Here is a 26,630-nt window from a genome sequence, read left to right on the forward strand (position 1 = left end):
ACAAGCATATGGCAACACTCTAGGTACATGACCAACATTATACTCTTCATGTTCTTCAGAACGTCTCACATTTTCAGGATTAGGACTCCAGTTTATGAAAAATAAACTGTGTGGAAAGGACAAGGCCATAGATTGCTAACTTGTTAAAGCATGGGCGTTACTTTCTCTGTAGAGAAATTATGGCAAATTATTGCCAGGAAGCACCAATCTCACTTAGTTGGCCTCTGCAGGGACCAGATTAATGTATTGAACAAATGTTTTCATGCTAAAAGAAACAGAACCACAGAAACTTGGAGCAGAACCTAATATATAAAAATTAATCTGGTTAATTTACAGAAACACTCTAAAAAAACAAAAACAAACAAACTACAAACACATTATTGAGCTGTAGAGGTCTGTTTAGCCACAGTAAAAATACTTGGCTCTTATCTTTAAACGCAAGCTTTTACAACCAAATAGATCATAAATGAAAATGCATCAGTATAGGTTAATTTATTATGCCACCCTGGGTGTAATAATATAGTATGGTTGAGGCATTTTCCTTAAACTATCCAAGTTATTATGCAACGGTTTTCAATCCAATTGTGATGTTTGTCTGATGCAGTACATTAGTTTATATTGTTTTTATTCTGATTGCAGGTTCCTGTTTCAAATCTCTCTGTAAGACTGAGCCTATGAGTGAGCCACTATGGCGGACTGGAACTTGTTGGGCAAGCTTCTGGAGAGTGCCCAGGAGCACTCCACTGTAGTGGGCAAGGTCTGGCTGACCGTGCTCTTCATCTTCAGGATCCTGGTGCTTGGAGCTGCAGCTGAGAAAGTGTGGGGTGATGAGCAGTCTGGCTTCACCTGTGACACCAAGCAGCCTGGTTGTCAGAATGTCTGCTATGACAAGACTTTCCCCATCTCTCATATTCGCTTCTGGGTGCTGCAGATCATCTTCGTGTCCACGCCCACTCTCATCTACCTGGGCCACATCCTGCACCTGGTGCGCATGGAGGAGAAACAGAAGCAGAAGGAGAAAGACTTGGCTGAGCAACTGGCCATTCACAATGACAAGCAGCAGCTGCTGCCTGACGTCAAACCCAAGAAGCCCCCCGTCCGGGACGACCTGGGCCGCGTCCGCCTGCAGGGGGTCCTGCTGCGCACATACGTCTTCAACATCATCTTCAAAACCCTGTTCGAGGTGGGATTTATCATAGCTCAGTACCTGCTCTATGGGTTTGAGCTGAAACCTCTGTACACCTGTAACCGCTCACCCTGTCCCAACGTGGTGAACTGCTACATCTCCAGGCCCACAGAGAAGACGATCTTCATCCTCTTCATGTTGGCAGTGGCATGCATATCTCTGGTGCTGAACATAGTGGAGATGTATCACCTAGGGTTCACCAAGTGCCGTCGGTACAGACACGTCCAGACCCCATGTGAGACAGGGTCCAAGGCTCCCAGCGACGCAGTGGTGCCTTCTGTCCCAAACTATAATTACTTCCCTAGGCACCACCCAGCCCCTGAGCCCTACCATGCAGACCAGTATATCATGAATGAGCCTGACTCTGCCTACCACCCCTACAACAGCAAAGTGGCTTACAAGCAGAACAGAGACAACCTGGCCGTAGAGATGAACAGTAAACCAGAAGGGGGGTGACACCACAGAAAGGAAAGGCTCCAGTTCTGCTCCAGAGTCGCCCTCAGAGAAACAACGGCGACCCAGTCGATCCAGCAAGCACAGCAATAGTAAGACCAGACTAGACGATCTGAAGATCTGAGGGACAGTTATGGCGCATTTCCACCACTGGGTTTTATACAGGTGCTTGGCCTAAAGGTTCAAACTTTTGTGTTTCCACCTTTGAGGTGGGGGGGGGGGGGGGGGTATTGGCCCATGGACCTACTGACTTGTGTCCAGAGTGGGACTTCTGGAGATGCATTAAAGTAATGGTTAACAGTTAACGTAATAATTGAGCAGTTTCCTTCTCAAAAGCAAATGAGTTTTCAGAGGTTGTTGATTCTGCTCTGCACAAGTCCTCATTGTAGCTTTGGAAACAATTTCCGTAGTATAATACCAGGGTGTATACACAAGCGTAACACCTCATCATAGTCAAAAAGTGTCACAGTCAAATTTGAACAATATACATTTCACCCTCTACCAGAGTAGACAATGTGCCTTTGATGGAAAGCATTGTATCATGAGAGCAAGGTTAGGGAAGGAACAATATGGAAGAAAATATTATTTCCTCTTCTGACATTCTTGATCAGAATGGACCATATCTGTATTATCTAAAACAATATACAGTGGGGCAAAAAAGCATTTAGTCAGCCACTAATTGTGCAAGTTCTTCCACTTAAAAAGACGAGAGGCCTGTAATTTTCATCATAGGTACACTTCAACAATGACAGACAAAATGAGAGAAAAAAATCCAGAAAATCACATTGTAGGATTTTTCATGAAATTATTTGCAAATTATGGTGAAAAAAAGTATTTGGTCACCTACAAACAAGCAAGATTTCTGGCTCTCAGACCTGTAACTTCTTCTTTAAGAGGCTCCTCTGTCCTCCACTTGATACCTGTATTATTAATGCCACCTGTTTGAACTTGTTGTCAGTATAAAAGCCACCTGTCCACAACCTCAAACAGTCACACTCCAAACTCCACTATGGCCAAGACCAAAGAGCTGTCAAAGGACACCAGAAAAAAAAATTGTAGACCTGCACCAGGCTGGGAAGACTGAATCTGCAATATGTAAGCAGCTTGGTTTGAAGAAATCAACTGTGGGAGCAAATATTCAGAAATGGAAGATATACAAAACCACTGATAATCTCCCTCGAGCTGGGGCTCCACGCAAGATCTCACCCCGTGGGGTACAAATGATCACAAGAATGGTGAGCAAAAATCCCAGAACCACACAGGGGGACCTAGTGAATGACCTGCAGAGGGCTGGGACCAAAGTAACAAAGCCTACCATCAGTAACACACTACGCCGCCAGGGACTCAAATCCTGCAGTGCCAGACGTGTCTCCCTGCTTAAGCCAGTACATGTCCAGGCCCATCTGAAGTTTGCTAGAGAGCATTTGGATGATCCAGAAGATTGGGAGAATGTCATATGGTCAGATGAAACCAAAATATAACTTTTTGGTAAAAACTCAACTCGTTGTGTTTGGAGGACAAAGAATGCTGAGTTGCATCCAAAGAACACCATACCTACTGTGAAGCATGGGGGTGGAAACATCATGCTTTGGGGCTTTTTTTTTGCAAAGGGACCAGGACGACTGATCCGTGTAAAGGAAAGAATGAATGGGGCCATGTATCGTGAGATTTTGAGTGAAAACCTCCTTCCATCAGCAAGGACATTGAAGATGAAACGTGGCTGGATCTTCCAGCATGACAATGATCCCAAACACACCGCCCGGGCAACGAAGGAGTGGCTTCGTAAGAAGCATTTCAAAGTCCTGGAGTGGCCTAGCCAGTCTCCAGATCTCAACCCCATAGAAAATCTTTGGAGGGAGTTGAAAGTTTGTGTTGCCCAGCAACAGCCCCAAAACATCACTGCTCTAGTGGAGATCTACATGGAGGAATGGGCCAAAATACCAGCAACAGTGTGTGAAAACCTTGTGAAGACTTACAGAAAACATTTGACCTCTGTCATTGCCAACAAAGGGTATATAACAAAGTATTGAGATAAACTTCTGTTATTGACCAAATACTTATTTTCCACCATAATTTGCAAAAAAAAATAAAAATCCTACAATGTGATTTTCTGGATTTTTTCTTCTCTCATTTTGTCTGTCATTGTTAAAGTGTACCTATGATGAAAATTATAGGCCTCTCATCTTTTTAAGTGGGAGAACTTGCACAATTGGTGGCTGACTAAATGCTTTTTTGCCCCACTATATACCAGATTTTATGTGAATAAGAAACCTTCTAAAGTGGGAATTTGAGGGGTGAAAACAGACTTAAAAAACAGGGTAGTTCACCTCATTTGTCAGGGGCCAGTAACAAAAACCTTCTGTAGAGGCATATGATAATTTTGTTTAATTGTTCACGGTAGTTAATTCTCATGAAACATTTCACTCCTCAAAATGTAACTTCAACTGAAAAGGATGCCAGATGCCATGTGTTGTGCAAGAAACAGAGGTGGGCTCCTGTTCTTCTTCAGTTATGTTACTGTACAGAACAATCCCTTGGTCAACCGACGAGACCCAAGTCTGACTTGCACAATTCCCAGAGGTAAAGGACAAGTGCCATAATGCTAACTGGAGGGGGTTGCCAGTGAGTCATGATTGCAAAGAGAGAGGCCAATCGATGTACAAATCTTCATAAATTAGTTAGTTTGGGTATGCAAACAGTAATTGTTGGAGGTTCTCTCTCATCAGCCAAACATTTGCCATGCAGAGTATAATATTTCAGTGTTCCAAAACAAGTTGTTTCCCTATGAACCCATAATATGCCGATTATTCTGACGGGAAATAATACCAAAGCAATTGCTCGTCTGTAATGCTTTTGGCACAGACTACCCACTAGAAAGTTTACATTGGTCTGTTAAGATAAAGCATGCATTTGATTTTATAACCATGAATAGTGAACTGTTGTTTATGAAGAATTTGTACAAGACATTCATTCTAGATTCCTTCAATTAGAAAAAGACAGAAAATAAACTTTATAGTACATAATCAACTTTTCTCAAGACATTCAGGACATAAAATGCATTAAACCGTAAGTTTGTAAATGAAAGACAATTAAGCAGGATCAAAAAGTTTAAAATAAAAGATTTCTATCATGAAGTTAGGCTTCTTTTGTGTGGTTTAATGAACGGTTGGTTATATGATTGTAACAATAAGAAATTATGAGGGGCAATATATATACACATTAGCTATGAAGTAAAAGGTCTGCCATGACTATGAGTTTCTTGATACTGTACATGTGAACATCTCCGGCAGCAATAAATGGTTTCCACCTCATTGGCCACAGGGTAAACACAGATTTAAAGTGTTTAAGTTGAACATTACTGTTTATGTTATCAGTGTATGAACATTAAACTTTTGAATGAAACAAAATCCAGTGAGGCTGGCATAGGGAGTTAAATGCAGTGTCAATTAAATAGTTTTATGAACTAAAGTAAAGTACTTTTACACAGCTGTTCTGCACACTTCATAACAAACAAATATATGGGTTTCCAATACAAACCAGACCTTTCAACTAGTTGTCTTTGACGATGCCCAAAGTACCTAAGCGTTCCAAATACATTATCTGAACTGAGGGTGGTATACGGCAGTGCTAATATAGTTTCTAATCAGATCTAGCTACAATGGTAATTCTATGGGGGAAACGCTCAATGAACTATTTGTGTAGGGGTGATATAACAACCATGGAACAACTAAAGGCATTGTAGTTAGTACAATGCCAGGGTTGTGGGTCCTGTGTGGCTCAGTTGGTAGAGTATGGTGCTTACAACGCCAGGGTTGTGGGTTCGATTCCCACGGGGGACCAGTACGAAAAGGTATGCACTCACTAAGTCGCTCTGGATAAAGCGTCTAAATTACTAAATTAAAAAAATGGAAAAAGTAACTTGTGCTAGCGGCTTCCACATCAGCATCAATATATAAACTTGTTGCGTGGCTGTCAGTCCATGTCTCCCTGTCCAGGGTGCTCATCATAGACATCCTTGACAGCCAGGATCCTATTGAGCATAATTCCCAGCCTGCCCTTGTCCATGGGGATGTCAGAATACCAGCGAGGACTCTCAGCCATACATGTGCTCTCTGGCTGCAGGTAGAACGCACTGCAGCTGCTCCGCACACCATCTGAGCTGTAGGAACAAAGACAGACACCATATGTGGATCTAAAAAAGGAAACTATAGTTTAATTTATTCATTGCAATGTATCAAACCCATTCAGAATCTATGACACCCAGGGTTAGTCCTTCAACTGGCGTTTCAGTTGTGCGCACCTGGCCAGTCTACATTGCTTACCATTTGGAGAGGTAGAACTCAAAGAATTTGACTGGGCATCTGAGAGGGTTCAACCGGTTCTCTTGTTGCTCCAGCTCAGAAGGCTCATCCCGTTTCCTCTTTCCCAAGCCGCCCTCTGTGTGTAAACAGAACAGAGTACACGCTCACTTCACTTCCCTTGGTGTTTATTTTAACACTTGGCTACAGTTAGTGCCAAGCTAAACTGATTAAGCTGATCGCCAACAGTTTCGTTTTTCATGTCACTGTCGGTCATACTATAAAAAGGTTATTAAAATTAATATTATTTTGCAATGGACAGGGTCTTTCCTACATAAAAGGTACTTTTGGCTGTCATGAAGGTCACAAGTCCACATGTTTCATCCAACATTGATTTACATCTAAAACACTTTTCAGACATTCAGTCAGTGATTCTCTACTCGTATATCATGTCCTTTTAGCTTCCTGGTTTTCCCAAACAGTGGCAGGCCAGGGGTTGGCGTTTGTAGTGTGTATGGCCAGGGCCAGTTCTAAGACGCATACCATGATACACCTCCCATGCTTAGCAGCTCTTCAAAGAACTCCACGTTGCGGTATAAATAGCTGTCCGACACACTGCGAATAGCAGTATGGACCAAGCGGGGGGAGGGCAACAACTTCCTTCTCCTACATCAACAGCTCTCTCATTGTTATTTGGAAGAGTTAAGACAAGCACTCATAGAACACCAACTGTCAACAGGTGACAATGTCACACTAAAATCCTCTTTTTAATTTTATACATCAGCATAAAACCACCAAAGTAGTACCAAACTGATCCATTTCAAACTGACCTACAAAGCCAGAGGAATCTAGCTAGTGACACTGATATCCAGAGAATGGTCAGGCCAAGTTGAAAATAGACCTATGTTAAAACACTTGATTATGTTTCAGTCAGAACATGCCAGTAATCAGAAAAACATTGAGTAGGATGGAGATGTGGGTCTAGGCTAACCTATATGTTTTAAATAAACAACTGGCACAAGGACAATTTCACAGGAGTTGGTCTCCAAGCAGTACAACTCATTAGCACCATGTTATTTGATCGCTGGAAGACAGTTTATCTTCAATGGAAGCTCTTTGAGGTCAGCAGGACCATGTTTAGGAGTGGTGGTCTTGCCTAAGAGAATTGCCCATCACCATCTAATTGCATTTTTTAAAAACTGTAGTGATAAGGGGATTTAATAATAAGAGAAAGCCACTCTTATAACCTGGGTTTAAGACAAATATTAACCATCATTCCTCAGCAGATAAAGGCAAAGATCCTACAATGCATACATACAAATTATATAAATGACTGAAATTGAAAATATGTTTTGTTGGAAATAACGTATGATATCTACAAGCACAGTATTTTTAGGATGTTTTGGAAAACACATTCTTACCACTAAACTGGACCTCATAACACTATACTAGACTTTCAAACATTCTAAATATGAACTCAAAGATTTAATTTCACCTAGTTGGAGATATTCATGTAAAATGACTCCATACCCTAGCCCTGGTCAGGCCCCATGTCATTCAGCTGAAATGTGGTACAACTCAAGATAGGCGACCTGCTTCCCCCCACCCCAAGCTGGGGTCATGATCCATGACCCAAAGCAACACAATCTCTCATTGGTTACTGGGAATGACAACTAGCCAATCATCCATTGGGCTAAGGAGCATATTAACACTTCACATTCACTGGGCTTTCTTATACCAAAACAAATCTCAGACATGAAAATGACAAATTAATGCCAATGTTGTGATGTGACTTGTACCATATTTTTATTTTATTTTAATTCACAACAGCTGTGATGGAGACATGTAGTTTCGGTACAATTTTATAATTGCTGACAGATAATTTGTCCATTCGACATGGTGGGATCTTTTTAATGTCGGTATAATTAATTAAGCGAGAAATGGCCGTGGAAACGCGTTCACACAATGATATGGTGTGTGGTCCTTTCACTACAACTCGGGAAAGCATGCAGTTTATTGGGCTACAGATTAAGTAAGTTATGATGAACTTTACAGGGTGGTTAAAGTGCACGGTGATCTTAATGCCCCTTTCTAATAAATATTGAGGTCTTATTCTGGTGACATGATAATCAATGCTTTACTGCCGCTTGACAAATATTCTCACTCTTATCCATAGCAATCTCATTATGTAGACTAGCCTACCTGCACTGTATCTGAGAGCTGTTAGCTACAGCACACGTGCCAAGACCAGAGTAGGCACAGTTTGTGACAAAACTATCAGTAGTTGAAAATGCAATGGAAACACATTGAACTTTAGATTTTTATTCGGTAAATGAAAACTTAAGCGGAAAAGTATGTTGTGTCCACTACGCCATCACACACACACACTGACTTATCTGCAACAAGTCTGTTTGGTGGAAACACACCACTGGTGGGAAAAAGCACATTTTCTTTATGCAGATTTTATAATATTCACATATATCAATTAGATAGAAACCTGGCTAGTCACACAAACTCTTACCTTTACTTGTTCTCTTGTGTTGTGATTTTGGGTGGTAGCAGACACTAGACGACTTGACCATGCCATGTGGTGTAGACCTCCTCTTGGCCTGGCGCGTGACTGTAGAGAAGGAGAGCTGGAGGTGCTGCTCCACGGTGGTCAGACCAAAGTATTTGGTGTTGAAGAACATGAGAGTGTTGAGCAGGACAAAGGGAGAGTACACACCCAGCTGTTTACACTCCCACAGGTGCTCCTCCAGGACACGAGAACCGAGACCACCTGCACCCAAACACATTACTTACACCCCAAATACAACACAGACAAAAATGTGTGAAAATAAAATAGAAATATGAACTCACCATTAGGTGACATGGAAGGCAGCCATTGGCTGACAATCTTATTCAGCTCCTCAGCGAAGGTGACATATAACTGGTCTGTGAATATATTCACCATCCGGTTGTTTTCAAGGAGATACTGGAAAATATACAAGACAAGACCACTGTGCTCAAATGTTTTAGTTGAACACTGTATAATAAAAAAATTAAATCATGTAAGATTTGAATAAGCTCCACTTCCACAAATTGCAAATATTAACTACAAGACCTGTTGAATCCCCAGACAGAGGTAAAATACACTGTCAGGTTTGTAGCACGGCCCTCTAGGATGAACAATGTCTTGGACAAACTGCGACAGGCCATGGTTCAGTTCCTCAGGACTACACACGAGAAGGTCTAATGGTTTCTCTATAAGGGAGAAAATTACAGGCACTTTATTATCAGGATTACATAGAAACATTACAGCCCATTTTACTCACAAGAGATCTATCAAACTCAAAGCAGAGCTATCAAAGACAGGTACATTTAAAGTTCCAGTCAAGAGATATCCTACGTTTTCTGTAGTCAGTGTCCGAGTGCTCGCTTTGGGCCCATGACCTCCAGGCTTTAACCCCAAGGGAGCTGTTCAAACCAGCGCCGAGAGGCTGACTGTCCAGGGGATCGTGTAGGGTCATCTCTGACATGGCCTGACGCTTGGGTCCCTGTGACACAAAGCCTATATTAGACATCACACTACTATGACCTGTTAAGGGGTAGCTACTGTAGTTGGTTAGTTAGTTAATCATATTATCTTCCGAGTGCACCCATTACATAAATTCTACACGTGCATTGATCATTAAGAATTTGTCTGGTCCAAGAGCCTGCCAAAGCGCAAAAGTAAACATTTCAGTATATATGTCAAATACTCTCTTGTTTTAAAGACACTGTTCATTGGTAAACAGTCCACCTTGTAGGTTGTGACTGTTGCCTTGTTACATGAGCTGCATGTTGGGGACCATGCCTGCCTGCCTTCCGCCAGGGATATATTTGTTATTCAGCCATTTCACCTTTGGGACCCTGTTGCAGCTGTCTAAGTATGCAGAACATGAGCACTTTTCCCCAGTAAGTCTGACACCAAGACATCTCATGTTGGTGCCAGCTTTTTCCTGATGTCCAGCATCCTATGCGATTCCACATGCGTCTCTCTAATAAGTTGAACGTTTATGACACTATTTCATTCAATACAAGATGATAGTCATTGTAAGGTCTAGAAAAAAAACGGACAAAATACGCTTGTATTATAGGCTGTGTTTATTTATACCTTCTGAACAGTGACGTTGGCGCTCTGCTCTGCTGAAGTAGCATGAGGCGGCATCCCACAGTCAAAGAGGAAATCAACATTGGGGTTCAGGTCCAGGGAAGCTAAAGAACACAAATGAGAATGGACACAAAATATATATATCATAGACTGTTGGCAGAGTGTGTGCAATTATAGTGTACGTTTACACATCTCAGGCAGCAAAGCAAACTAATCAGACCAGGGGTCTCCAACCTTTTACCGCATTAGAACAACTTTTATAAAACGAAACATCTCGCGAGCTACTACTTTTTTTAAATAGCATTCAAATAGGCACATTGTTCTTCTCTTCTCCCCTGCAACTCTTCCCCGGGTCCTGTAAGTCGTTGGGGGCATTTCTACTAAGCTAACATGGGATATGGATCATTTATCTATTTGATTTGGAATTTTGAGACCCCTTTAGGGATGAAAAAAAACATTGATAAATATAGAATTTGGCCTTTACCACTATAGCCCACAGAAATGCACCGAATAACACATTCAAAAATAGCAAAAAAAAAAAAAAAAAATAAGAGTTAAAAAATAGTGTCTGTCCTATATCTAGGAGATAAGAAACCTCAGGAAATATGTTTTTTGGACACATAACTAACCCCTTTAATTTGTATGGGTTGCCTTCAGCCACCATCGTGTTCATGAGTCTCCCCTTTCCACAGTGGGTCATGAGATTTTAGCCAAAACGGTTGACACGACAGACAGAAGTTGGCACATCAGCATTACCGACTTCAAGCAAAATGGAGAAGACCATCGTGTTTGTGAGTCATCTTTCCATAGAGTGGTCATATTAGTTTTCTAGGCCAAACCATTTGGACATTACAGACGTTTTCGTCTCATGGTTTGACAAACACCGATGTAGCTTGGCCACCCTTCACCGCAGATGCAGAAAGGCCGACATGTGCGTCTGCAGTGGATTAAGATAAAAACCCATGTAAAAATATATATATATCTAGCTTAAACTGACAGATTTTTATGTTTTTGTTGTTGTTGTGTTACTTAGATTGACGCACAGGTACGTCAATAGACTTAAGGATTTAATAAAACACTAAGTGGGGCCCTATCAAATCTGTGACCCCAACCCCAAATTCTGTTTTATATTTTCCAAAATTATGTTCTTGGTTTTATTTTTTCTGGTTTTATATATTTTTTAATCTCAAAATTACAATTGTTCATAGAAAACAATGACATTGGATGTTCGGAGTCCATGTCAATGCTTAAATCAAACCAAAATAACATTTTTAGGTCTGGAAGAAAAGTAATACATTTGGATTGAGTGCAATGACCCTTTAATTGAGCATCTGGGCCTTTAATTGCGAGTGAGGAATGTGCCGTCTAGGATGGTTCTGTACCGCTGCTGCTCATTTCATGGCAAAGTTGGCAAATATCAAATGGTATACTAACTCATGAAATACTTCTGCCAGGTAAGCCTGCTTTGCAGTTAACATTTAATTGAGAAGGTTCTGGGGAAAGTATTTCTTTCAACCCAGTAGACGGTATCACATCAACTGGCTACACAAAGTTATAGACAAGCTCGCGCACCACACAGACAGGGGAAATATTACTGGAAATTAATTGGCAGATATTGTGTTAGGTTTGTCTTTTTAAGCCAATAGTTGCTAACCAGGGGTGGGATCATGTAAATGTTGCATCGATTAGATAGTAGCAAGGAGCTTGCGGCGTCTGATACTTGGGAGATTTGTTTATGACAGTTTGCGGTGGAACGTGCATGTAAAAATGCATGTACTTTCAGAATTGTTTGGCAAGCTATCAACCTGTTGGAGACCCTTGCATTAAACATGACATATTATAAAGCTTGAACCTGCCTTTGGTGAGCTCATCTACTGGGTCTTGACCTGGCTCAGTCAGTACATCAGCCATATTGACGGCCATGGAGAGGATGTCATCTTGGGATGAAGAATCAAATAAGGTGCAGTCCCTCAGCAACGGGCCTGCTTTCTGATCACTGTCCAAATCTAAATAAACACATATAACCACCATATAGTTACAATAATTATATCTAGAACATCAATGGCAAGTTCACTAAGTAGAGAGAGATCCGGAGGAGCCCGTGCCTTTATTTTCCTCTGCTATCATGTCTGCCATGGCCAGAATGTCAGCCTCCAGTGGATCAGACGGTATCTGGAGTTTAAGGTCATTTATGTATTCCACAAGTTTATCGATATGATCCAGTGTGACGGGTAGGAACATGGGGACAGGGATCTAACAGAGAATAAAGAGAAAAACAATAAGCAGACAAATAGGACAGTCACTCTAGAGAACCACAGATTGCAGCCGTGTGTAGGCACCCATAAGGAACGCATTTGGCTGGAAACAAAATAGTTACTCTAGACTCTAAATGAATGACGATACGCCTAGAGTAAATTTTGCACAACACACAACAGGACCTAGACAAAACCAACTCACCGGCAGAGGCAGGGCCATTGGTATGGGAGTGTACTGAGAGTACATATTCAAAGGTACAGGAACAAACACAGGTACAGGGACTGGCAACACCACAGGTGGGGACTGCAAGAAATCATCTGAAACAACCAGACAACATTTATTAAAACCATGAAGGTGCTTTTTTTTGCAATTGCTAATATAATATATAATTGTTGGCCTGATTGAACATAAAGCTCTTAGCATATGCATAGGGATGTTATGTTTAAAGCTAGAATCCTTAGCTGCAATATCCATTTTTGGACTTTTAAATTAATGATATATACACCTATTGATTCTTAAAAGAATAGATCTTAAATATTAAATACAGCGTTAGTGAGTCCCATAGATGGGTTGGTTGTTGTGTGAGCAACTAAGGGGCAAAACAGACAGGGTTGGCTTAGAATGTTGACAATGTAAACTATATTTAGTCTGCAAATGTTTAATAGAAAACATACATTAATTGAAAACATACAATGAGCAGTCTCAACTACATCGTTACAGTTGTTGGTTAGCTAGCTAGAATTAAATTAGACACAACAGTCAAAATAAGACATGGTATCAATAAGATACACTATATATACACACAAAAGTATGTGGACACCCCTTTAAATTAGTGGATTTGGCTATTTCAGGCACACCCATTGCTGACAAGTGTATAAAATCGAGCACCCAGCCATGCAAACTCCATAGACAAACATTGGCAGTAGAATCACCTTACTGAAGAGCTCAGTGACTTTCAACATGGCAACAACATAGGATGCTACCTTTCCAACAAGTCAGTTCGTCAAATTTCTGCCCTGCTAGAGCTTCCCCGGGCAACTATAAGTGCTGTTATTGTGAAGTGGAAATGTCTTGGGAGAAAAAAACGGCTCAGCCGCAAAGTGGTAGGCCGCACAAGCTCACAGAACGAGACTGCCGAGTGCTGAAGCATGTAAAAATCGTCTGCAACCGGCCCCCATTTCCTGTTTCAGCATGACAATGCCCCCATGTACCAAGTGAGGTCCATACAGAAATGGTGTCTCGAGATCAGTGTGGAAGAACTTGACTGGCCTGCACAGAGCCATGACCTCAATCCCATCGAACACCTTTGGGCTGAATTGAAATGCCGACGGCAAATCAGGCCTAATCGCTCAACATCACTGCCCGGCCACACCAATGCTCTTGTTGCTAAATAGAAGCAAGTCCCCGCAGCAATGTTCCAACATCTAGTGAAAAGCTTTCCCAGAAAAGTGGAGGATGTTATAGCAGCAAATGGGGGACCAACTCCATATTTATTCACATCATTTTTGAATGACATGTTTGAAAAGGAAGTGCCCACATACTTTTGGTCATATAGTCTACAATGGGCTGAAACGAACCACCTACGATTCCCCACTTGGCATCTTCCTGTCATTGTTGCTAGCTGACCATTCAGAATCATTGATTGCTGCGCATAATTTTCGTTATGTTGTCAGCCAACCAGTCTACAGAAAGGGACATGGGATTACATTCGCCATTACCTGTCTGGCAACTCTGGGACTTCATCTCAGGTTTACATGCAACACCAGTAGTGGCCATCATGGGTTTACACATGGAGGATTTGTTCCTTTGGGAGAGAGGTAGAGTGAAGGGAGGAGCAGGCTTGGCTACAGTCCTCTTCAGGCCTCTTCCTGTGGCCTGAAATAACAAACATTGACATAAATAAATGTTTGGATGTTCACTCAGCAGAAATTTGAGAAAAGTAGCTCTTTGCTTTATTTCAAAATCTAATCACGTTTTTTTTTCAAGCAGAGAATACATTTGTATGCGTGGTAAAAGCCAAGCTCAAATTTATTTGTGCCCTTTCGGTAGCATTTCCCCCCAACTTTAGGAGCAGCAAGTCAAAAAGCACACTTACTTCACTTGTCTTTATAGCTGCAGGGGGAGGTGTAGACTCTGGGGAATGAGCTGTAAGTCCAGTAAACATATACAAGTTTAACAGCGAATTACTGAGACGAACATGTGTTTACATTTTACAGATTTGAGGGAAATCACAAAAACAATAGCAGTAACTTTGTAATATTATGTCAAACAGTAAAAATCAAACAAACAATTATATTACAACACAGCATACTTAGAAAAAAACAATTCCCATGTATGGACTGGGTTTATGATAAATACAGTATGGGTGTTGTGTTTGCATGTGTTGGCATATGTGAAGCAAACGCACTGCTGAGCAGGCTCCCAGGGCCCTGCTTGGTGTCTAGGTTGGGCTGGTTCTGTTGGCTATAGAAGCGTAGGAGGCATGGCTGGTCACAGTAGTGTTTGATCTCTCCCCTCCAGTGGATGGTCTCCAGGAGCTCCCCCTGACACTTGCAGGCATGGCACTGTGCTTCCTAAGAGAACACACACAGCTCAAAACATACACAAAAACCACACATACAGCACACACATTGTAGCCTGGTAACAGAGGACACTGCTAACACAATTTGATCGCAAATCATGCACATTCTGTATTCATTCTGTCATCATGACAATATTGTGCCAGTTTAGCCCATACATTCTGAAGCTATCATTCCTCAAACATAAAGTGTCTATATTACCATACAACAGACAATGCACAGTGAAAAGAGGGTGAACTGAATACAGCCTGTGTACCGGCAGCAATTTAAAACTTCTCAGGGCCAGTCATATGGTCATGGTGTAAATATGGCTTTGTTATTTCGGACATACTTTCAGGTACCACAGGAGGTATTTGCTTTTACAATCTTCGCTGCAGAAGTCCCATGTGTTGCCATCCTGTTCCTCTGTGACCGCCCGTGAGCAGGTCTGAGAACAGTATGTACAGGTTATACAGCACAGGCCCAGTTGTTGAGCAAAGTCTTGCTTGTACAGTAGAATGCAACCTTGGTTAAAAAAAAAGAGACAACAAAAAAACATAAGTCTCTGCCTAGAGACACAGTAAAGTGTTTCCATGTAAATCGACAATCTATTGCATATAAAAATGAGCACAGAAATGCATGCATCACCCTAACCGTCACTGCAGAAGGTTTTCTCCACCCCAGAGAACTTTATCTTCTTATGAAGCAGCTTCTCTTGGTTGCAGTGCTCACACACGGAAACCACACCATTCAGACGCTTGTAGTCCTCACAGCACTCCTTACAGCAGAACTGATATATTGAGTCCTGAAAGCAAGCAAAATAATAATATATTCAAGCCTGGTGTAACAAGCGCCATTATCTACCAACTGAGCCATACAGGACCACTGAATCGTGGATGTACTTCTTGAAGTAGTCTTGAAAAAAATAACAGTTTTCACTAAACCACTTTTTTGGGCACAATGTATGTAAAATGCACATTTTGATTACCTGCCAGTCTAGGATTTCTGGTACCCCACTGAACATGTTATGACAAGAGAGACAGTTGAAGTAGAGGTCTCCATTGGGACTGTTGCTCTGTGAAGAAGAGTATATTTCTTAATTGGAGATTTAACAAGAGAATGAGCAGCAAACATTAAGCCAAGGCAAAAAAACAACAAGCAACCCCACAGAACTAGTATCAAAGAAGGACTCAAGAATGTCTCAGCCCATTCTCAGACATTTTATTGCAAGGTTTTTGCAGAAACAGACCAAGCCCTAATTCATAGGTTCTTCGGTAGAATAAAGGCAAAAGCTTTCAAAGGTTGACCCTCTCCACACTAAAGAGCTTAATGATGAGTTTTTATTTTAACGGGCTCCAGAAGTGAGGCTGAACTCCCCACTGCAGCTGCTTGGTCTGCATTTTAACTAGCATTTTCTGCTTAACGGGCACCTACGGCCAAGCCTGTGCATCACACTGTAAATATTAATGGTTCCCTTTTTTCACTTTCAGAATCCATCACCAATTTTTTTGTTGAATAACTGAGGTACTCAAATTTACATCTAACACAAAATAAAGTGTTGTATAAACATCTGGCAGACCATGTGACTAAACACTGGACAATGCATCTGTAGGTTGCAGTGTTGTCCAAACTCTATTAAGGGTATGGATTTATCCAACCTGAAATTTGCTCCAACAGCTAGGGCTACAGAAGACGTACACGGCCTCATTTGTTTTACAGTAGTAAGGTTCAGTGGGGCTTCTTTTGCAGGAACTGCAGGCTTCACTGGGCACTGGAAAAGAAGCAGATGTAATAATAGTGAAAAGCCATTCAGTCAGACATCACGTTAATACATTCAGATTAAGCAAAGGTGAATTAATACAGTAGTAAACAAGGAGAGTAGAATGTACCTGTGTCCCCAGAAGTTTTAACTTTATGTGAGGCGATACAGCACAAAGAACAGAAGTGTCTGGTCTTGCCATACTGATCCACTTTAGACAGCATGTCAAAATTCTTACACAGAGTCCTACACCACTGGCACGAGAGCACCTTAGTGTTTTTCTGAAATCAAAGACGACACTTTGATTAAACACAAAGCAGAAAAATCACTCTCGTATCACTCAATAGTACAGGACTGTACATGCAAGAAGAGATCAGCACCCACCATCTTATACAGCCTGAGACAGGAGGAGTTGCAGAACCTCCTCTGTTGGCCCTCATGCAGTAGGTACTCAGCCCGGGAGGTGAAGGTGTTGATGTAGGTGCCACACGCGTCACAGCAGCTGGTCTTCAGGCCCTTGGTGGCGCGGAAACGGTTGAAGCAGGCATCGCTGCACATCAGGTGAATCATGTTGCCCATGGTTACCTCATGGTTGATCTGAGGCAGAAGAGGGAAGGAAGGTAAGAAACTCGGGCTGAATTCTATCAATCCTAACTTCAAATAATGCCACCCCTTTTCATTTCCCATTAGCCGACCAAAATCTTGTAGTTGGTTATAATTTATTCTGCTGCCTGCTCATAGCATACAAAGACGCAATAGCAGCATAAACTTGTCGATATTGATTTCAAAGTTTTACAGAATTCCTGCCTCATGCAGACTCCATAATCCCAGCGTAGATCCAGTTACACACAAAATCTTTTCAATTATGAAATATCAACATGAGGTGACAGTGGAATGTGTGTCACTAGGGTTTAAGTATTCTTTGTCACTACTTCTGGGAAAAGCCCATGACGTGACAAACACTTCACATACACTACATTGACTGAGCTCGAATTGAAGCATGCTGATCAGATCTCTAACCAGCAATTCCAACAGAAAGACAACTTTAAAGAAGGTATACCATAATCACATTATTGTGTGGTTTTGCAGTGCTTGGCATTAAAAAGTGCTTACTTATTTTTTATACATTTTATTGTACAAATTGACAAATGACTAACAGATGGTGGGGGAAACTCAAATCAGAACAATTAAGGCTTATGCCAGCTTTTCAAGGTAAGCATAAAATGTTGACTTGTTGCTAGAGTAGACGCTACAGTCTTTAAAATAGCTTCAATATAATGTATGACTAACAAAAATGCCTACAGCATTTTAAACCATAAGCAAAGCATTATGGAAGTGTAGTCATACTGTATTAAAGGTCCAATGCCACCATTTCTATCTCAATATCAAATCATTTCCATGTAACAATTAAGTACCTTACTGATTATTTGCAAATAAAATAGTCATGCAAAAATTATGATAGGACTGGCTAGGAGTGGTCTGAGTGGGACGGGAAAACTGAAAAATAACTGGTTTAGGCAGAGAGGTTTGGAACTCTTGTTGCTCTATTTAAATGGAACTGACAGAGTTTTAGGAACATCAAATCATATTAAAAGCTGTTCATACACACATCCAGAAAGAATATGAAGCTACTAATCTAGGACAAAAGGGCTTCTCAACAGTTTTACCCCCAAGCCATGAGACTCCTCAACAGGTAATCCAATGGCTACCCCATCAATTTGCATTGTGTGCCCCCCACCAACCCCTCTTTTACACTGCTGCTACTCTCTGTTTATCATATATGCATAGTCACTAATTATCCATTCATATACATACTACCTCAATTGGCCCGACCAACCGGTGCCCCCGCACGCACATTGGCTGACCGAGCTCTCTGCATTGTGTCCCGCCACCCCCTTTTATGCTACTGTTACTCTCTGTTCATCATATATGCATAGTCACTTTAACCATATATACATGTACATACTACCTCAATCAGCCCAACTAACAGGTGCCTGTACGTAGCCTCGCTACTGTTCTAGCCTCGCTACTGTATATAGCCTCGCTACTGTTATTTTTACTGTTGTTTTTATTTATTTACTTACCTATTGTTCACATAATACCTTTTTTGCACAGTTGGTTAGAGCCTGTAAGTAAACATTTCACTGTAAGGTCTACACCTGTTGTATTCGGCGCACAAGACAAATAAACTTTGGTCATTTTCACATTTTAAAACATTGTGTTTGGTAATGACGTTTGTGAATATTCTATAGCAATATGGGCTCCAGGGTGGCGCAGCGGTCTAAGGCACTGCATCTCAGTGCAAGAGGCGTCACCACAGTCCCTGATTCGAATCCCGGCTGAATAATATTCTGCCGTGATTGGGAGTTCCATAGGGTGGCGCACAATTGGCCCAACATCATCCGGGTTTGGCCGTAGTTGTAAATAAGAATTTGTTCTTAACCTTTTTGGGATAGGGGGCAGCATTTTCACTTTTGGATGAATAGAGTGCCCAGAGTGAACTGCCTCCTACTCTGTCCCAGATGCTAATATATGCATATATTAGTATTGGATATAAAACACTGAAGTTTCTAAAACTGTTTGAATGATGTCCGTGAGTATAACAGAACTCATATGACAGGCGAAAACCAGAGAAAAATTCAACCAGGAAGTGGGACATTGAGGTTTGTAGTTTTTCAAAGCTTGGCCTACCGAATACACATTGAGATATGGATGAGGTTTCACTTCCTACTAGGGCTTCCACTAGACGTCAACCGTCTTTTGAAACTTGAATGAGGATTCTACTATAAAAGGAGGGGCTCATGAGACCTGTTGGTGTCAGTGGTCTGGCAGAGAGCCTTGGTCTCATGACGAGAGCTCCCGACAGAGGTACCTCTCATTCCAGTGCTTTCCTGAAGACAAAGGAATTCTCCGGTTGGAACATTATTGATGTTTTATGTTAAAAACATCCGAACGATTGATTCCATACATCGTTTGACATGTTTCTAAAGGACTGTAACGGAACCTTTTGAGTTTGTCTGGATGAAGTGCCTGCGCCTCATGAAGATGGATTACTGGGCTGAACACGCTAACAACAAGTGGCTATTTGGACATAAATGATGGAACTTAATGGAACAAATCAGTAATTTATTGTCAAACTGGGATTCCTGGGAGTGCCTTCTGATGAAGATCATAAAAGGTAAGTGAATATTTATGGTGTTGTTTCTAACTTTGTTGATTCCAAAATGGCGCATATTCATCTGGCTGGTTTGGGTTCTGAGCTACGTTCTCAGATTATTCTTTTTCCGTAAAGTATTTTTTAAATATTTTTTTTTATCTGACACCGCAGTTCTAGCTTACATTCTGTTAAAAACACTAGTATCTTTTATCAAAGTTTATTATGAGAATTTCTGCTAAATCACCAGATGTTTAGGAATCAAAACATTACTGCACGTAAGGCGCCAATGTAAACAGAGTTTTGGATATAAATATGCACATTATCGAACAAAACATACATATATTGTGTAACATGATGTCCTATGAGTGTCATCTGATAAAGATCATCAAAAGTTATAGATAAAATTAATCACTATTTCTGCTTTTTGTGACTCCTATCTTTGGCTGGAAAAATGGCTGTGTGTTTTTCAACTTGGCGGTGATCTAACATAATCATATGCTGTGCTTCAGATGTCCGATTTAAAAAATGCTTTACACGATGGGTAGATCAACAAGATGTTTATCTTTAATTTGCTGTATTGGACTTGTTAAAACTTTTTATGGCTGCAGGGGCAGTATTGAGTAGCTTGGATGAAAAGGTGCCCATTGTAAACGGCCAGCTCCTCAGTCTCAGTTGCTAATATATGCATATTATTAGTAGTATTGGATAGAAAACACTAAAGTTTCCAAAACTGTCAAAATATTGTCTGCGAGTATAACAGAACTGATATTGCAGGCAAAATCCTGAGGAAAATCAAAACAGGAAGTTGCTTCTATTTTGAAAACTCCATGTTCCATAGCCTCCCTTTGCTGGATTTAAAGGGATATGAACCAGATTCCTTTTCCTATCGCTTCCTCAAGGTGTCAACAGTCTTCAGACATAGTTTCAGGCTTTTATTATGAAAAATGAGTCAGAACGATAACATCGCGTCAAGTGGTCATATGAGTTTTGCTCGCCTAACAGAGTTTGGATAGGTATTGCTTTTCCCTCTCCTACTGTGAAAGACATTTGCGGTTGATATATTATCGATTATATATTTTAAAAACAACCTGAGGATTGATTATAAAAAACGTTTGACATGTTTCTGTGGACATTATGGAAACTATTCGGAATTTTCGTCTGCGTTGTCGTGACCGCTCTTTCCTGTGGATTTCTGAACATAACGCGACAAACGGAGGTATTTTGGATATAAAAATAATCTTTATGGAACAAAAGGAACATTTGTTGTATAACTTGGGAGTCTCGTTAAGTGGAAACATCCAAAGATCAAAGGTAAACGATTCATTTGATTGCCTTTCTGATTTTCGTGACCAAGCTTCCTGACGCTAAGTGTACTTAATGTTTTGTTGTGCGATCGATAAACTTACACAAACGCTTGGATTGCTTTCGCTGTAAAGCATAATTTCAAAATCTGACATGACAGGTGAATTAATAAAAGGCTAAGCTGTGTTTTCCTATATTGCACTTGTGATTTCATGAATATAAATATTTGTAGTAATATTTATTGAATGTAGCGCTATGCTATTCAGCGGTTGTTGATGACACTTATCCCGTTAGTGGGATTGCAGCCATAACAAGTTAATATGTGAAAGTTACATATTTGTAAAAAATATTTTGGAATTTTGCGCAATGCCTTTTCAGCGGAATGTTGTTGAGGGGCGCGCTAGAAAGATTAACAGACTTGCCTAGTTAAATAAAGGTTAAATACATTTTATTTATTTATTAAAAAGCAGCCATGCGTTTGGACAATTAATAGACAATGCAGTAAATAAAACATAAAGAGAAATATATGTATTGTCCAGGACTGAACTCTACACAGACTGGTTCACCATAGCCAATGAGCGCAAAAGTAGGACTATGCAAATAAGCCATTTGCCACATGGGCCTGCCATCATTCACTTTGAACTGGACTGTGTGTTTACAGGCAGTAGCAACAGTGAGACTTACGTTTATTAGAAAACCTTCGCCAAAAGCCACCTGAATGGATTTCTACAAATATGTAAACATGACAGGAGTCCTCTTACATTTGTGAACTTTACAGCCCTATTGATCAAACAACCATGAAAAGGTAGGCTCTCTCCCCCTCAGGTGCCTATGCACATCAAAAACAACCAGATCAACAACTAATGTTAGCCATAGCGAGATGAGCTAAAATCTAATGAGGGAACAGTAGATAAACCCTCAAACTTTTTCAGCTTGTAGTTGGCAAAATTGTCAAAATTGCACAGATAAACGATGGGGAAAAAGTAACCTGCTCACCATTCTGCAGCTTGCCTGCCAATGCATGCTTGTCCCAACTCACGTTTTGACAACTGAATGGGAACTTGCCTGCCTGCCCACCCATTTGACTGACGCCAAATACATTTGATTGACAACTAAGAGATATGCTAGGGCTGGGAGCTCATCATCTAAAATGTTATGGCGAAAGCTTTGGTACCTCACGCATGTGGTTGCACACGCTGCATCTTTGGGCAGGGGCACTTGGTTTTGGGGGCTGTGTCGGGCCCTTCTCCAGCCGGGCCTCATACAGGGAAAGACATGTGCTATTGCAGAATTCTTGGAAGGACTGTGACTGGCCAACCTGTGCAAGCATGGTGTCCTTTCTATTCCCCATGTCCCTAAAATAGAAGACACAAACCTTGAGGTAAATTTCACAAATATTGTTGAGATCAAAACGATGCACAACGTTAACACTTACTTTACTATGAAATAGCATGAGGAATGTTATAAAATCCACTGTCCTTACTGGAAGGAATAGCAGAAACTAAGAACACATTCATTGAATATCTATTGAGAGGCTTACCTTTTACAGAAAGCACAGGGCTTTTTCTTGGGGGCTTTCTTGCCAAAGGAGTTAAGGCAGGTGGAGCTGCAGAAGAGCTGAGGCTGACCCCTGCGCTGGTAGGCAGTCTGTCCGCTCTGCAGAATCCCACTGCAGTTGGCACAGAGGACCCTAGAAGGCTGGCGAGGGGGTGGCGGCCGGGGTGGAGGGGGTCCTCCAGACCTCTGAGTGTACGCAGGGGTAGAGGCAGGACCAGACAACTTCGGGGAAATGAGGCGGGGGGGCGGAGTGCTCTGGCTCCTTTGGGAGACCCTGGTGGAGCGCCGGAGGCCAAACCGTGCGGGGTTAAAGTCTGTGTCCCTCGGATCATCAGCTGCATCGTCAGAACCGCTGTCCGTTAGCTGGTCTGCAGCAGAAGACAACGCATTTAGATCAGCGTGATAATCATATAATTGGAAAAATAGTCCTACATAATGATAGTTGAGACAGAGGTTAAATTAATTAGCTAGGCAGATTTACGAAAGACGTTTTACCTCCATCAGACATGTTCTGCGTATTTTTCCTCACTTCTCCACGATTAGAACGACCTCTCTTTCTCCCCTACAATAAATGAGAAGAGTAACTAACAGTAATTAACTTACTTTTACATAAAATGTCTAGAATTCACGTAAAGTTTTTTTTACCGTAGCCTTTTGACCATTCGGATCTTCGCCGGCGACCTCAGTTTCAGGTTGTTCCTCAGCTGAAACACAATTGATCATCAGTAACTAAAGGCTGTTCATGACATATTAGATCCAGACTATATGTAAACTGACATGGCTATTTGAAGATGCGATTGCTAATCGTTTCTCAAAGATGTGTAATTAAGCCTAAATCAAGTTTTGCATTTCCCTTTATCCTTCTCAAACTATTTATGTGGCACTGAGACATCTATGTATGTGTGACATAAGTTAATAAACTTATGAGCCTAAAAACCTAAAGTTCCTTACTACACACCTTCACCTGGTGTCAATGGCTGGGCCCAGGATGATAGTGGGGACATACCGCCCCCCACAGGCTGTTCTTTCTCACTCTTTTTCTCTGCTGTGCCCTCTACCTTCGGCACCAATCCATAGAATGATAAGGCTTCCTCTTTGCCTGGACCATCCTCAGAGTGTGAGCTCTCTACGCTGACTATAGAGGGCATATTTGGATCAACTTCATCTTGAACAGATGCAGTGGGATCTTCATGCACTATGTCCATTTGCTCCTCTGCTGTCCCTGGCATCTGTGTCCCAGTTACAGTCGGAGTTCCCTCGGTGACCTCCAGTCTGTCTGTTCCAGGCTCAGCTCCCATTTCTGACCAGGCTTCTGTGTGACCCTGCCTGCCCCACTCATCCTGACTGAGGCCTGTGGCTGAACCGGAGGGCTCTTGGAAGTCTGAGTGTTCTGGCAGGCCTGAGGGCTCTGAAAAGCCTGAGGGTTTTGAAAGGTATGAGGGTTCTGGATAGACTGAGGACTCTGAGAAGCCTGAAGGTTCTTGAAGGTATGACGATTCTGGAAGGACGGAAGGTTCTGGAAGGACAGAGGGCATTGGAAAGACTGAGGGTTCCTGAAAGTCTGATGGTTCTGGAAGGACTGTGCGGCTGTAAAAGTCCTCCACCTGGACTTTGGACAGTTCCAGTGAGTCTGGGTCCCCCAGGATGCTCAGACTGTCCTGAGTTTTCAGCCTCTCTCTTTCAGATTGGGTGAGAAAGGTTGTCAACTCGTCAAGGGCCTGCTGCTCCCCACTGTGTCCCTCTGTTCCCAGTGAGCCAGAGTAAGCCACCTCCATATCAGTCTGTGCAGGCTGCAGGTCCATATCATTCTGTGCAGACAGTAGGTCTACATCAGTCTGAGCAGGCAGCAGGTCCATATCACTCGGTGCAGACAGTAGGCCTTCATCAGTCTGAGCAGGCAGAAGGCCCATATCAGTGTGGCCAGAAAACAGGTCCATATCAGTCTGTGTGGATAGCAGGTCTAGATGTACATTCTCATTGGCCATTTGAAAAGTGGCTGAGGTTTCTGGATGCTCTGAGGGTTCCATACTGCACCTAACGTCACAATTTAAGAGAAACGAAACAACAAAAACAATGGTTTGCTTCAGTCTCACATGACAACCGATTTGTACTCATGTCAAATCAAATGTGGTGGTAGGTTTGAGAAATTACAGCCACAAGTTGCTAGTGTATTGTGGATCCGCTATTCTACACCACGAGATCACACAAGTGAAGGCATATATCTAGTTAGCTAACTAGGTCAATTTATCTGAAGTTTGGTAGTCGTTAGTTAGCAGTTGTCATTAGTTACCACAGCCACAATGGAATAATTACATTTATGGCTAAACCCCGCCTATTTATACAATTTCTCGTAAAATCTGATTATAAACCTAATCATAACCACACTGCTAAACTTATGCCTAACCCTAATTTAAGCCCAAAAAGTTCATTTTTGTTTTAATTATTTTTTACGATATAGCCATTTGACTCTGTGGCTGTGGTAACTAGTAATAACCACTAGCTAGTTTGGCTATGGCAACGTTGCTGCCTTTTGGCGCGCCTCACCTGGCGTCTCCATTTTTGCAAGTTAGAATGCTAGCTAATGCTAGCTATTTAGCTAACTACCTGGAAAGCTAGATAGGTACATGTTAGCCCATTATTATATATAGAATATCAATACTATCTATACAATAGACATAACTCGCTACTTGCATGGTAAGCGTATAATGTTTTATGACTCTGCAAAGAGACCGCTAATAACGTTACTAGCTAACGTTAGCTAATAGCTAGCTAGCTTCCAATACGCTATCTGCTAGCTAACGTTACGAAGCTAACGTTGCCTTATGCAAACTAGCAGTCAAACTAAATCACTAGCTAACTAATTCTAATACAGTAACTTTATTAAAATATAATATTAATTATTCAAACATAAATTATGATAGACTTCTACAAAGTATGGTGCATTTACCTGCAAATATGAAATGTTGCTGTAGCTAGCTAAAATGTTGCATGCAACCACCACCAAACTGCGGTGTGTGGCTAGTTTCAAGCTACAACTTCTTCTTCTTCTATGGCGGTCTGCAAACAGACGTTAGAAGTGCATAGCGCCACCTACTGTACTGGAGTGTATTGTCAAAAAACAATGGTCAATGATAAAAACACGAAACCCTCCTACCTAATCATGTACTACTAAGAACATGAAAAAAAAGAGCCCTTCTAACAAACCCCCGTCCAGCCTTTTGAATCGTGTTCCACTGACATTTCTTTGGAGGGCATATAAATGCCAACCTAAGAACATGAAAAAAAGCCCTACTTCTAACAAACCCCCGTCCAGCCTTTTGAATCGTGTTCCACTGACATTTCTTTGCAAGGGCATATAAACCGACCGTAGTGCCCGGGAGTCCCACCTCTTCTACACGTCTATAAAAATGATCTTAGCCTCTACCCAATATAGCACAAATATCAATTATATCTAGTTTAAAGCTCATTTGGCAACTTGGTCTACAAGTCCGTTCCCTCCCAAACCTGAATGGGCTGGGACCCAGCAGAAACACACTACTACAACCACTCTCTCAAGTCTCCTTAATAGAGTCAATGCCTCCAATAGTAGATCACTCATATTAAAGTTACCAGAGGATAAACTACACAGTACAGCCAAAGAATCTGAGCATAATACAATTCTAATAGGTTGAGCGTCCTCACCCACTGGAGAGCAACAACCATTGCCAACTGTTCAGCATACAGACAGAGTATACAGACAGTCCATCTGTTAGTATTCTACATGTCTGCACATCAAATTCAGCAATGTAAACTCCCGCTCCCGCTCCTGTGTATCCACTATCAGGATCCTTGGAACCATCTGTAAACACCTTTTAAATTAGCATGAAAGCTACTACTAATGTCATTTTCAACCAATCTTTTCTCTTTTCCACCAATGTTAAAACAACAACAGGTGTCGAAAGTGACCACGGAGGGAAATCCACAAGCTACAGC

The 26,630-nt window shown here is 41.5% G+C and overlaps 1 protein-coding gene and 1 pseudogene across 1 annotated transcript; one reads left to right on the top strand and one right to left on the bottom strand.

Moving 5' to 3' along the window:
- Positions 1-651: 651 nt before the first annotated feature.
- On the top strand, positions 652-1,779 carry LOC124000396 (annotated as a pseudogene).
- A 2,841-nt stretch (positions 1,780-4,620) lies between these two features.
- Positions 4,621-25,708, bottom strand: LOC123999313 (zinc finger MYM-type protein 3-like). Its single transcript, XM_046304935.1, has 25 exons — positions 25,606-25,708; positions 23,617-24,692; positions 23,304-23,362; positions 23,154-23,220; positions 22,642-23,026; positions 22,276-22,456; positions 17,027-17,239; positions 16,773-16,923; positions 16,542-16,654; positions 15,872-15,958; positions 15,538-15,688; positions 15,236-15,408; positions 14,733-14,898; positions 14,421-14,470; positions 14,044-14,200; positions 12,527-12,642; positions 12,175-12,322; positions 11,926-12,075; positions 10,073-10,173; positions 9,326-9,473; positions 9,041-9,180; positions 8,797-8,911; positions 8,459-8,716; positions 5,962-6,076; positions 4,621-5,798 (listed from the first exon to the last, which is right to left on the bottom strand). The coding sequence occupies exons 2-25, from the start codon at positions 24,683-24,685 to the stop codon at positions 5,612-5,614; spliced, it is 4,500 nt and encodes a 1,499-aa protein (XP_046160891.1). The 5' UTR covers positions 24,686-24,692; positions 25,606-25,708; the 3' UTR covers positions 4,621-5,611.
- Between the last annotated feature and the right edge of the window lie 922 nt (positions 25,709-26,630).

The sequence above is a fragment of the Oncorhynchus gorbuscha genome, linkage group LG16 (assembly GCF_021184085.1).
Source record: "Oncorhynchus gorbuscha isolate QuinsamMale2020 ecotype Even-year linkage group LG16, OgorEven_v1.0, whole genome shotgun sequence".
NCBI lineage: Eukaryota > Metazoa > Chordata > Actinopteri > Salmoniformes > Salmonidae > Oncorhynchus > Oncorhynchus gorbuscha.

Bases quoted from the DNA above. Each gene is read 5' to 3' on its own strand.
- LOC123999313 (XM_046304935.1), bottom strand. From the start codon at position 24,685: ATGGAACCCTCAGAGCATCCAGAAACCTCAGCCACTTTTCAAATGGCC. The intron at 14,899-15,235 runs GTATGTCCGAAA...GTGTTCTCTTAG, and splicing joins ACCTCCTGTGGTACCTGAAA to GAAGCACAGTGCCATGCCTG. The intron at 12,076-12,174 runs GCACGGGCTCCT...GTGTTTATTTAG, and splicing joins GATAGCAGAGGAAAATAAAG to ATTTGGACAGTGATCAGAAA.